This window comes from Beta vulgaris, chromosome 3 (assembly GCF_026745355.1).
Source record: "Beta vulgaris subsp. vulgaris cultivar EL10 chromosome 3, EL10.2, whole genome shotgun sequence".
NCBI lineage: Eukaryota > Viridiplantae > Streptophyta > Magnoliopsida > Caryophyllales > Amaranthaceae > Beta > Beta vulgaris.
In genome coordinates, this window is record NC_079204.1 from 53,265,865 (window position 1) to 53,279,452 (window position 13,588).

Below are 13,588 nucleotides of genomic sequence, written 5' to 3' on the forward strand. Positions count from 1 at the left end.
TTAACATCAGAAATTTCCCCAGCAGCATGGACACAATCAGAGCTGTACCTTTTATTTTTATAAAAAAAGAAAAATGTACATCTACTCTCTACTCACGTGAAAACTGAAGAGGCAAAAGCGCTCCTCTCTCTCTAAACTTCGCCTTCCTCTCTCTTTCTCTTTCTCAAACACCATGGTGCACACTCAGCCTCCCAGCCCATCTGCCACCATTGCAGAGTGTCGCGTGTCGACCGCCCAAGCGCCACAGCTGACCACCCTTGGTGTCCGTCTAGCCAGTCGTCACGGCCTCACCAGTACACAGATGACACTTGGCAGTAATTCTCTACTTCTCTTTTACATTTTCTTTTTTTGTTTCAAATTTTCATACTTCATACTTTATATAAATTAGATTCTTAAAATTATTCAAATGTTTACATGTAAGTTCTTGATAGTAATTATTAGTTAGGGACTTCTTGAAATTGAAACCAAATATAGTTTTCAGGGGTTCAGCAATTTAGGCTAGATTAAATTGTTCATATTTTCCAATGGGTATGTGTTAATGTGTATGACTCTCCTCAAGGAAGATATCATTGGATTGATTTCAAAATATGAAGGCTCATAGGATGCAAGGTAATTTTAGTTTTAAGTTTTAACCTTATGTATTGTTTTTTCTTAATTGGGTTGTATGACTGCATATTTTAGATACTTCGGTTGTAAGACTTGTGTATTGAACAATTTTTGGGAACTTCTTTCCCGTACTTTTGTGTTTGTTGTACGTCTTTACCCCCGATTTTTGAAATCATGGGTCCGCCGCTGGACACAGGAACTCATCTGTAAGTACACATGAATACTCCATCCTCTTATGTTAAAAGTAAATAGACACACTTCTTATTACCTCCGGTCTTTATTAGTTTACCCGTACTTTTTGGGATGTCCCTTATTAGTTTACCCATTTCTTTTGTTTCTATTTTTGGAATGGGACCACTAACTTTCTATCACACATACATTCAACTTTAACATAAAATAATAGTTTCTCTTTCCTTCTATGTCCCACAACATTGTTTCTCCTAAAACTTTGTGCAAAAGAAACGGGTAAACTAATAAAAACCGGAGGGAGTATTATCTAACTTGAAAGCCCCGTCACATTTATCTCCTTTCTTTGGCGTGTGCATGTTTTTTTCTATTTGCAGTTTACGTTTTCCTTTTGTATTATGAGGTCAAGATGCCCGTGGCGGAGGAAATGACAGATGTAAGCAGAAAATGGGTTTGCAAGAGCATATAGAGATGGATGGAAGATAAGGATCTTGGGAAGACAACTGTCAATTTGACCCTATGTACTGGCGCTGTTGTTGTAGTATTTGGTGGTGTACATAGAAGGTGAGGAATTGACATATTAAAATGCCAAGCCTCGCCAACCCAAGTATTTAAATTGGATTCTTTCAAGGATCATGCATCTTATATTTTTTGAAGTCTATCACTTCAATTAGAGCATGAATTAGACACTTAGACTTCCTTGAAGTTCTAGATATAATCATTCTCATGTACTAGTCAATCGATGTTTTTGGTATAAGTGGCTTGTAAGTATCTTGAGAGCATGAAGATTGTTTGTACACCTCCTTTTGCGTAGGATAGACACCCCCTTGGTCTGTTTTTGATACAATTATATCTTACCTATAAAGAAAGAAGAAATACTAAGCATCACAAAGAACATGGTCGGCAACTAATTAACACTGACCATTATAAGACAACACAAATGTACAAAAGCAGCTCAGCTTTGTCTATTTTGTTTTAATGAATAAACCACAAGTTCTCTTAAGTCTAGCTCTTGAAGGCCAGGAGAGCAAGAACGAAGCAGTGAGATTGTCAAGCATACCTCAGATGCAACATAGACGACATTGTCCACTGTGCGCCAGTATCTAGCAGGACGAAGGCCATTCCGATCAAGACAAGCACCAACAGTTTTTCCATCACTAACACAGCACAAAGAAAGAGACAGGTTAATAAATAAAAAAATGTCCTAATAGGAATTTTGTTCAAACAGAATGACTTAAGTCGATTGAAACTCGACAAATCATAATACTGGGAATCTAACTCATGCTTCTTACTTTCTTGACTTATAAACAGCGATTGAAAAATACGGCAAAACTATTAAAAAAAAAAAAAAACTATATACATAAACTTCAAGTTTATACTTTATATCAATAAGACAAAATTGAAGTGACAAAAATGAATTTTTGTATTAATAAATGTATGGGAACAATCTTTATGTAGAACTTGACAAAATAAACAAAGTCCTCTTCTTATATTCCACAACTTCAGTGACAATTGTGCAATGCCAACCTTATTGAGAGGGTGATATTTCGTAGATGAGTTCAAAGATTTTGCTCGAGTTCACTGAGGGCTGAGTTACTCACACGGCTTGAATATCAATTGATCTTATTCGAGTGTCTCTAAGTAGGCGACACAAATTCGATGTGCTTGTAGACTAATTCCACAGAAAAACTTGGGAGAATGTTATAGTTATGATTTTCCGAATCCCTCTACAGCTCTACTCAAAGAAGAGAGGTTTAACTATAGGATAGGGAAGCGACTAGGTAGTTCAGAGCTTGGCCCATTTTATGACTTGATATTCTCTTTGCAAGCTCACTAAACCAGCGTTATTTAGACTAGTAATGGAAGCTAGCCCAGGTATTTTACAACGCAGATGATCTTTATTTCCTTTGGATGTTCTACTTAGGTGACTAAATTAACTAAATTGGGTTAATAATATTAATTTTTTAGCTCGAGTTAATAAACAAGTTTAATGTAGTACACCATTAAAAAAAAAAATTACTTTCATGGGAGTCAAATATTTGAATATATTTCATAGGGTTAGGGTTTCTTACGGTATATATATTTCCGTTTATGTCTACTTTTTTTCCATTTTATCATAAATAAGTAGGAGAATATATATATATATATATATATATATATATATATATATATATATGGGCAAGATCACATGAGAATGCTCCTTACATGAGAAATGAGAATGAATCTCAACCACACGATTGGATTAGAGTTACAACACTTGTTCATTAGAGTTATACCCACCTAAAAAATTTAGAGCCAAAAAAAAAAATCAAATTTTGAATTTTTTTTTTTCTAATATTCTTTTTTTTTTGGAGTTATATCACTCTTTCATTAGAGTTACATCACTTATTCATAAGAGTTATAGCACGTCAATATCATTCTCATTTCTCATGTAAGTATGCATTCTCATATGAACTCACTTCTATATATATATATATATATATATATATAGTTGATGATTTATTAAAAGTTCTTAACTTTGATGTTTATCCCCAAGAATTAGTTTCCAAAGGTTTATTTTCTTTCGTCTATGTTCCGTTAATAATATTTTGTCCTCACATAAGCGTCTTTTTGTCATTTTTTTAGATTTTTTTCTTTTCGTCAATTCACACAAGTTTCTCATCAAAAAGGTTCAACATATAATTTCAAATGAATTCAAAAGGATTTAGTTCATGTCACAAATTTTTCATTCCCAACAATTATAAAAGCCTACACTTTGAAGAAAAACGCCAAATCATTGAACACAATTCACTACAAGCTAATTATGGATTTGGAGCTCTGCCAAATTATGATCCTGTTTAATAGTTTTGGTAGTAAAATACTACCTCTTCTTTTTTTTATCTACATAATTTGACTTCCACTCTTGTTAATGCATAACTTCAACCATATATCGTTAATTCTTAAGAAGTAAAAATGATAAGAAGTTTATATTTTGATAATATATGTTGAGATGTATCTAACAAGACCCAACAGCCAACATGACTTTGTTTTTTCTAAGTACATATTACGAACTATGACTATGTCAATAGAGCAAAAGTACAAAATGTGGAGGATAAAAGAGAATGGAGGAAGTGTGCATTACATAATCTACATTAATGTTTTGCAAATCACATTTATCGTAGATGCCATATGACTATCATTACAAATAATATATTTCCTACCAAAACAATATCATTATAAGTATGACTTGAACCTGATTATTTTTGTCACCTCACAATTGATAGACTAATTAAAAATAGTAATAGGATAATCGCATCATCAACAATTGACAATTGTAATATAGTAAAATTGTTTTCCAGACCTTTTGTAGTTTCAAGTGATAACTTAGTTCGAGTCTGACTTTGTTTTCAAGTAATAACTTAGTTCGAGTCTGACTTAAAGTCCAACTCCATCCAACAAAAACAAAATCTTGTTGAGGCTATATTAGTGTTATATGTTTTAGCCTCACCAAATCTAAATACGAGAAATAAAATCTGAATCTGAAACTAGCTGGGCCGGACATGGAGTTCTGCAAATCCGACCTGGCCGTCCCATTGTTATTTTGTACATCACCCTTCATTTAAATACCCTTGTCAAAGAACACTCTGATGATCTAAAGAAGCTATGGAATCCTTACCTAATACTTCAAGCATCATTAACCAGATATATGGGAAGCAAATGTTTTCAAGATGGAATGTAGAGAAATTTTGTAACCTGAATAGCATAATATTGCAGAAATTCTTTTTGCTGCATGCATATGTTTTATAAAAAAAAATTCCCCCACCAATGTCCAATTATAGGACCCTCTCCCCATGTCCATAGTTCGGAACCTTGATGTGTCTGACGCTTGGATATATACCCACAACATATGATGATTCCCCCCATGTCAAAGTGTCATAACTTTGAGTGCCTATCTCTACCACATGTAACTCTTCTTTTGTATCTAAACAAAGCAAGGAAGACGTATGCCAAGTTTTAAGTTCTAGCTGTTACTGGACCCATGGCATTGAAAGGTGAAATCAACCATAGCAAAAGGAAAACCAAAGAACAGTAAGAACAACAAAAGTAGCAAATCTGCAGAAGAATGAAATCTCTACAAACATTAATCGAGACATGATATTAGACTCAATATATGCCCTGCCTGCTCCTGTTTAGGTCATTGTTTTATAAAGCACTGTCCTCGAACAATACAACAAAGACTGTACCTTAAGTTTAGGAATATCTGCAATTAACAGAAATAAAACAAAGAAATTATAACTAATTTATTATGTTCTCTTCAAATTAAAGTGAAGTGTATTTTCATGAGCTATAAAGCCAAGCACATAAAGAGCACGCATGAGAGAGATTTAGACTTCAGAGTACAAAAATCCTAAACAGTCTGTCACAGAAACTCTTTCAAGAAACACTGGAAATTTAATCGATAATGCTTCAGTTTACCTGAATAGAAGCAAAGCAGGTCCATCCCAAGCTTCCATCTGCCCCTTGTAGTAATCATAGAAGTCCGCAACCTAATAGAAAATAGAATAGAAAAACCTCTATTAGCCAAAAGCCACACTGCATATAACTTGTTAGATTCTTTTAATGCATCTCCTAATATATCGGGAAAAATATCAAAGAAACCCCATAAGCCCACGAGTGCATGTTCTAGCGCCAATTCATAAGCAAATCACGAATATCGTCAAACAATAAACTTTTGCAAGAATCACCTCAGGGTATTTGATCATCAAGGTTGGATGGTTCTTATATGCCTCTGGGACAAGAACCATTAATGCTTCTTCTGGGGCACGACCACTTCTGATTAATAACTGCAGAGGAAAATGAGACCAGAGAAATCAAACAAAAGCATACCATGGTCAGAGTAAAAAAAAAAAAAAAAAAAAAAAAAAAAAAAGCCAGAGCAATGCAAAAGACATTTGAGCAATTTGCAGTAACGACTTCCCTATTAGTTAGATCCCTGATGCAACATATAAACAATCAGATCCTCATGCAACTAGAGCATGAGTGTGAAATATAAAAGAATAGACTGAAGAGCAAACAAATGGATCAGAGTAACAAGAAGCATATGCTAGTCGTAGAATACAGGCAATTTCAAAGTTATACCTCTTAGAAAAAAGGAAACAACAGACAATGGGTAATAGAGGAAAAGAACATTTGAGTCTACTCTCCTACCCGCATTTCCCCTTCCTAACCCTCAGACCTCCAACCACAACTCCAAACTCCTCCGCAAACAAGCCATCAATACAATATCATGTGCCCAGCAAGCAAACAGGTTCAGAGAAAGGACCCCTAGATGGTTCTTTAAGAGGTTTCCTGTAAAACACTTCGCCAAGACACATTTTCCTTCAGAGTGGAATGTATTCTTGAGATGTAGATTGTCACAAGGGATCTGCCTTAATGCCTTTATTAAGAAACGCAGAAGTCAAACCTAAATAATTCTGACAGCTTAAGTGCTTCTATAACATAATTTTACAGGCAGAGCATTATATGTGAAGTTCCTGCATTCAATTTCTTGCTCATAAAGGACCATCACTTGGCCCTTAAAGTCAAGGGATATGAAGTACTCCCTCCGGTTCCGAAAGATCCTCCTTGTTACTGTTACTACAGATACCAAGGAGGATCAATTTGTGTGAGGTCTGGGTGGGTAAAGTAGGAGAGAGAAAGGGGTTAAGGAAAATAAACAAATAAAAAGGGAGTAAAATAGGAGAGAGAAAGGGAGTAAAATTAAATTAATACTGTAATGGTGGACCATATGATAGGGACATGAGAGGGTAAAAAGGGGAAAAAAATTGCCAAATAAGGAATAAAGTAAAAGAGGGAGGATCTTCTGGAAACGCACTTAAACAGAAAGAGGGAGGATCTTTAGGCACCGGAGGGAGTATTACAGAATGTCTTTCAGCAACACAAATTATTAAAAGACTGAAAAGGCCATACTACCTCTGCTGCACTATCAAGATTAGCAGAATCAGACGCCTTGGGATTTCCATAAGGGCGAATTTCACTTTCACGGCCACGCCAAACAGGTGACTGCAATGATGCCTCTCGAGATCGCATCCAATTTAAGTTCCCCTGTCAATGGATAACTCTGTTAAATTTGGTGAATAAAGAAGCAAGATCAAGCCACAACTAAACTCGAGAAAATCAAAATGAACCTGTATGGTATTGATCTCCCCATTGTGACCGAGAAACCTCATTGGCTGGGCAAGTGGCCACCTAGGACTAGTGTTTGTGCTGTACCTACGATGGTAAATGGCAAATGGTGATGTGTAACGTTCATTTTGAAGATCATAGTAAAACATACCCAGAACTTCTGAACGAAGCATGCCCTTGTAAACAATAGTCTGATTGGACAAGGAGCAAAAATAAAGCTCAGTTGCCCAGGTTTCAGAACTGGCAGCTCTTTCTATTAGTTTCCGACAAATGTAGAGCTCTCTTTCAATATCATCAATGCTCTCTTCTTTAATGACTCTAACAAAAACCTGCTGTATGTTGGGCATGGTTTCTCTAGCGTTTCTACCAACAACAGCAACATTTGTGGGGACCGCCCTCCATCCAATCACCTCGATACCCTCTTGAGCAAAAATTTCTACAACAACTGGAGGAAAAAAAAAGGACCATAGAAAGTTCAATATTTCCCTTTCTTATGAAGGAGCATAGTTGACATGTAAATACAAGATAGAGCAGGTTTCATCGATGTTTGATCATGATAAAAGACTCAAAGGGTGCCTTTTACATGAACCTTTAGATCAACGAATCAAACAAACTCCCACATAATTGAGTTATCCGTTGCGTATAAATTTACAAACGACGATCAAAGCGGAGTATCTCTATTATTATGGCAACACATGGGGGACACCAAAAAATAGAAAAAGAAAACAAAATAGGGGGCAAAAAGGGGGGGGGGAAGAAAAAAGTACCACATTTACAGTTTTTTGAGAAAGCAAAATGCAAAGACAGTTTGCACACTTTGCGTGCATACAAGACTAGTATGAATAATGTCAAAGTAGCAAGAGTGTAAATAAAACTAAGATGAACAGAAAAATACATATAAAGATATCGATAGTCAAAACTCAAAGGAGTGCATTTATTATTTTTTGTTTTTGGTCATGTGGATGGAAGACGTGTGATTAATATTGATTTGATAAGGCTTACAACAAGATGGCAAAGGACATATTTTGGTGGCCTTGTCAAAAAGCATGATATCACCCGTATATATCGACATATACAAACTTGATGTATCAAAGCATTTTCTGATACTAGGTTATACTTGGGGATCTACACTAAACCACTTTCTCTTCACAACAATTATGGATAGGTTGACAAAGTTTACACAAGATGAATTCTCATGGTGTATGATGGTGTATGATGTTTGAGATAGTATTATTTTTAGACTTTTAATGAGAGAATCTATAGAAGGTGTTAATGACAATTGATAAGCTAGAATTGTAAAGGCAAGACTTAGGTTTGTTCTCCTCGACTTATTAAAAAAATTTATAGCAAAAAAATTATTAAGTTCACTAAAAATAAGTTTGGTTAAGCAAAAATAAGTTCAATTCAACTAAAATGAGTTCAGATTGAATAGGTTTAAGTTAAGCCAAAAAATAGCTCAGGTTCAGCAAAAAATAAGTGAAGTTACGCGAAAATAAGCTATATGATAACAAGTTCAGCAAAAATAAGTTCGGTTCAGCCAAAAGAGGAAATCTGTTAAGCAATAATAAGTTAAATTGAGAAAAAATTATGTTTTGTTTAGCAAAGATAATTTAAATAAAGCAAAAAAAAAGTTAACAAGAAGTCGAGAGCATAGCCTTAAGTATGTTCTCCTTAACTTATTAAAATAAGTTTCGGCAAAAATAAGTTCAATTAAGCAATAAATTCAGAAAATATAAATTCAGCAAATATAAGTTCAGCATATATAAATCCAGCGATTATAAGTTAAGCAATAAATATAAGGTTCGGAAAATCAAGTTGAGCTTGGCAAAAATAAGTTACTTTCAACAAAAATAAGTTAAGTTTAACACAAATGAGTTCAACAAAAATAATTTACAATTCAACAAAAATAATTTACAGTTCAACAAAAACAAGTTAAGTTCAAAAAAATAAGTCAAATTCAGCAAAAATAAGTTAAGTTGAGAGAGGATCAAGTTCACCAAATATAAGTTGAGGAGAAGACACCCTTAAGGCCTTAATAGCTTTAGCTTTAGTGAAAGTCAAATGGAAAAGATGGAGAGCCATCTTGGCAGTTGGCACAGAGGATGACTCGATCAAGATATTTGAAACTAGATTGAAGGGGACTGCCTAGCACTATTTTTTTTTTCTAACTATTTAGGAACTATCAACAATAACCAAGATGTTCCATAGAGCATAAAGTCGGTTGGTTCAAATGGAACACACAAAAGTGTAAGGGATAGTTGGTTACAGGGTATAGAAGATTGTACTTTACAAAGACATGTCCAGAAGATGAACGTGAAAGCCAACTAGGATGCATATATTCAGCCATTCAGGGTGGATGTTTGATAATAAACGAAGAAATATATTCGGAAAGAGGAGAAAAGGAATAAAACCTCTCAAGGATAAGATAAACAAAAATGAAAGCGAAAGTAGTTTGGCACCCTAAGCAGTCAATGAGAGATCGGCTCATCTTTTGAGCATTATAAATACTGATAAAATTATAATTTCAATACCCCATAATTTGTGCAAATATTGAATTAATTCGATTACATATACCATATAGCACTGACTGGCTTATGACCAGAAAAATGGACATGAGTATCAACTTCTAAGCATTAATTTTTCCCTAGAAAACAATTTTCCGCAAAGATTAAAAAAAAAAAAAAAAAAAAGTAATAGATAAATCTACCTATATTCATGCAGCTTCGAGCCCATTTTTGCCATTTCCCATCCCCATCACAAACAAAAAAAAAATAGGCTCTAAGAGAAAATTATATCCTTTTACCTTTTTTAGCCTCTTCTGCAAGGATATCGTCTTTAGGGAGAAAAACCATTCCAACACCAGTGTGCGACTGGTCAAAGGAGCTGATTCCTTGGTCTTTGGCCCAATCATTAAAAAGATCCCACGGAATTGCAGTCATTACTCCTGAACCATCACCCGAATCATTATCTGATCCACATCCTCCTCGATGCTCCATGCAACCAAGTGCAGTAAGAGCATCCCTGACTATTTGATGTGACCCCTTATTATCTAAATTGGCAATAAACCCAACACCACAAGCTCCTCTCTCTGCAAGTATATCTTCCAAATTTACAACCTGAAAAATATGAAAGTCGGAGTCTTAGAAGCAATAACACAAACCAATTAGTTACTCCATTTTCAGAACTATACTCCCTCAATCTTATTATATAAAATCGATTAAAATAAGATAAGGTGAAAGACTAGTAAATACAATCCAAAGTATTGCTCCTTCATTTTTTAACTACTCCGTTTTCTATGGTAAGAAGCTAAAACGAGTTCGATTAACAACCGCTCTGAAATTAACACAAATCAGCAGCTACATTTCAACAATTACCAACAATGTTCTAGTTACAAGTACTTCAATAGAGAGAAGATAACTCAAAAAGGAAGTCCAAAAACAAGTGCAAATACTACATCACACTCTGATACAGATTATCAATCTCAACTCATAGAAATAGAACAAACTATATTTCAAACACGTTAAAAATAATATATTCGTCCACTTCCTTCATTTCAAGATAGTTGCAATAATTTGACTTTTGCACTATACATATCATAACTTTGACTACTTATTTGACTAACAAATTATTAACAAATTTAAAGGTCAAAATTGTGTTTAAAAAAGCGTAAAAGTCAAAATGTTGCAAGTTTTTTTACAATCAAAAGAAATACTCCATTACTATATCCTACTTAAAATCAACCAATCCAAACACAAATACACACAAATGTAATTCTAGAAAAATACATAAATGTAATCTAATGTGTTCCATTAAAACTTATTTTGACTAATTTCATAAAATAAGTTCAGATAAGTTTCAATCAAATACCATAAAGTATTTCCTTAACAAGTTTCCATAAGTTATAAATAACTCAGAACGAAAAATTTTGACTTATTTAAAGGTCAAGGTTGTAATTTAAGCAAGCCTAAAATGTTGCAAGTTTCTTTAAATCAGCAGAAATACTCCATTATGATATCCTACTTAAAATCAACCAATCTAAAACACAAATAAACACGAATGTAATCGAATGTGTTCTATTCAAACTTAATTTGACTATTCTCATAAAATAAGTTCAGATAAGTTTAATAAGTTAACAAGTTTCCATAAGTTCAAATAACTCAGAAATCACTTGAACACAACACACACTAAAAGAACTCAGAAAAACGATCAAATATTCAAAATCACAAGCAAATTCGCATACAATAAACATAGAACAATCGAAGTTGATAATACTGAACTACTTGCGATTAACATATGAACAAAAGGAAAAATGAAAACAAGTTATATTTTGTATTTCATACAATATACTACTATATACTACACATATATATTCCGAAAAGAGAGAAAATACAGTATAATATTAATACCTGCTGGTCCAATGGATGAGAAGAGGTGGATTCTGGAGGAGAAGCAGAATGATTGCGATGAGAACATTCAACATCAATGACAGCTTTGATCGCCGATGAAACAGCGGAAAGCGCAGGGAAGTTTCTAGAAGTAGCGATTCTCCGACGACGAGAACGTTTCTTAGAAAGACCGACGAAATCAGCGAAGACGAGACGTTCGTTGGAAGAGAACACCGAAGAAGAGTAGAGAAGTTTCGGCGCTGATTGTAGCGCCATTGATGAATCAATTGAAGCTCAGAATCTGCAGAAGTTGATAAAAATGGAACAAGATGAAGATGAGAGAGTGTGTGTGTGGAGGAGAGAGAAAATGAGGAGGATAAATGGGGAGAGGTGAGCAATCAACAGAGCTTTTATTTTTTTCTGGGGGTTTATATTTTTCAGTTGAGATTTTTGGTGTCGTCGTTTTTTTTATTTGAAAAGAGCCAAAAAGTTAGCAAGTGGTAGTGGAAGTAGAAGTCGTCGTTGAGGGAGAAAGGGAGAAAGGGAGAAGAGAAGAGTGTGGAGTGTGGCTATTCTCTATAGTTATTCTACTTCTTTGGCCCTAATTTATTTGTCTTCTTTTTTGGGTTCTGTTATCTTTGTTGAGATAGAAAAGCTAATCTGCTTTTCTCGATTTTTTTTGGGGAGAACATCCGGGTTCTTAGTGTTATTAAATAAGTTTTAAATGTCGTATTGTTTATCAATTATAATCTTTTTTTTTTTTAAATACATAGCACATTTGGTTTACCAGAGTTTAAATCTGATAATATTCGGATCGACACGGTCCATACACCTAACATATGATGGATGAGTTTTCCAACAAGAGTTTCTATATACCGTGAGGCTCGAACATGAGACCTCCTTTAAGCGGGCATCGAGTTGCTTGTCAGTTGAGCTAATTCTTGGTGGTTGGTTATAATCTATAATTTGGTAGTATGAGTTGTTTAATATTTTACGACGGGATTGAAGCGCAAAATGAATTATTTATAAAATTAAAAAAATATTTTATTATATGAGACTAGAGATATAGATTTTTTTTTTTTTTTGGTAAGAAGAAGTGGCTCGGACTCTGCTCGGGTAGACACTTGAGAGTAAGGGGGAAAAGTAAGGAAAATTCCTACCCTCAAAGTGCCTCTAGTGAGGATCGAACCCCTGGAAAGGTGTTCTCCTTACCACTAGACCAAGTACTACTTGGTACTAGAGATATAGAAATTACCTTGTTATTGATGGTTTGAATACCTAATGAATATATAAAAGAATACAGAGAATGTCTCATGCAATATGCATTGTGAAGTATCACGTCCATTTAAAGTAGAATTAGAATAATATCAAAACCTTCAACTTGGTATAATCCAGTGAATATCTACCTATGAATATATCTAAGTGATAGTAAAATTTCAATTCATGTCATTGACATAAAATCTAGGTGGTCCTTTTGATGAGTCAGTGCTTCTTCTTTTTCTTTTTCTTTTCTATGATTATTTATATTATAGGGTAAAAAATGAGATAGTAGAATATTAGTATAGAAAAAAATCTGATTATATTATATATAGTATACATGTACGTGTTAACAAATGATAAATTACTAACAATGAGACACAAATAGTAAAATTGCTAACTCAATTAGCAATTTTATACTTTTATCGTTCATGTAAGATATTAGGGTGTCACATGCTTATTCACTAATAGATAAGTTTATCATTCTCCATGTGTTGCATTGGTTTAATCGTTCAAAGAGTTCTACATGAGAAAGAGAATGAAGGGAGGGATATTAAACCTATTACAATTTCATATTCATTAAATTTAAAACTAATAATCTATATATATTGATATGGAGCATATTAATTGATTTAAAGTAGAGTTGTACATGGATCGTCACTGCGGACATGAGCTCGCTGCTAGCCCAGCCGAGCACAAGAGGCTCGACAGTGGACCGTGGGCAGCTCATGGACACCAATTTTAAATTTTGGCGCTTGAGGTCTGCAAGAGCATGACGAGACCGCTTAGTTTAAACCAAAAATGATTGAAATATGAACTTTTATAAGGGAGTCTGATGACAGGGCTGAACCTGACCTGACATAGCACATAAAGTAGGTTGTGCATGGGCCCCTCTTTTGAAATTTTGGCACGACCCCGATCCGACATGATATTTTCTTGGCCTGTTCTAGGCTCTGCCTATCTAGCACAAACTTGGGGGTTGAAATTTT

At 34.4% G+C, this 13,588-nt stretch overlaps 1 protein-coding gene across 1 annotated transcript in view; it reads right to left on the bottom strand.

Annotated features, from left to right (window-relative positions):
- Nucleotides 1–11,840, bottom strand: part of LOC104889481 (ferredoxin-dependent glutamate synthase, chloroplastic) — a 33,076-nt gene extending 21,236 nt beyond the window's left edge. Inside the window, exons 1-7 of the mRNA XM_010674706.4 lie at nt 11,364–11,840; nt 9,761–10,073; nt 6,960–7,402; nt 6,745–6,876; nt 5,517–5,615; nt 5,248–5,318; nt 1,853–1,949 (exon numbers count right to left, since the gene is read on the bottom strand). Coding sequence (XP_010673008.2) covers nt 1,853–1,949; nt 5,248–5,318; nt 5,517–5,615; nt 6,745–6,876; nt 6,960–7,402; nt 9,761–10,073; nt 11,364–11,618 — 1,410 coding nt within the window. The 5' untranslated portion in view covers nt 11,619–11,840. The remainder of the gene's footprint in view (nt 1–1,852; nt 1,950–5,247; nt 5,319–5,516; nt 5,616–6,744; nt 6,877–6,959; nt 7,403–9,760; nt 10,074–11,363) is intronic.
- Between the last annotated feature and the right edge of the window lie 1,748 nt (nt 11,841–13,588).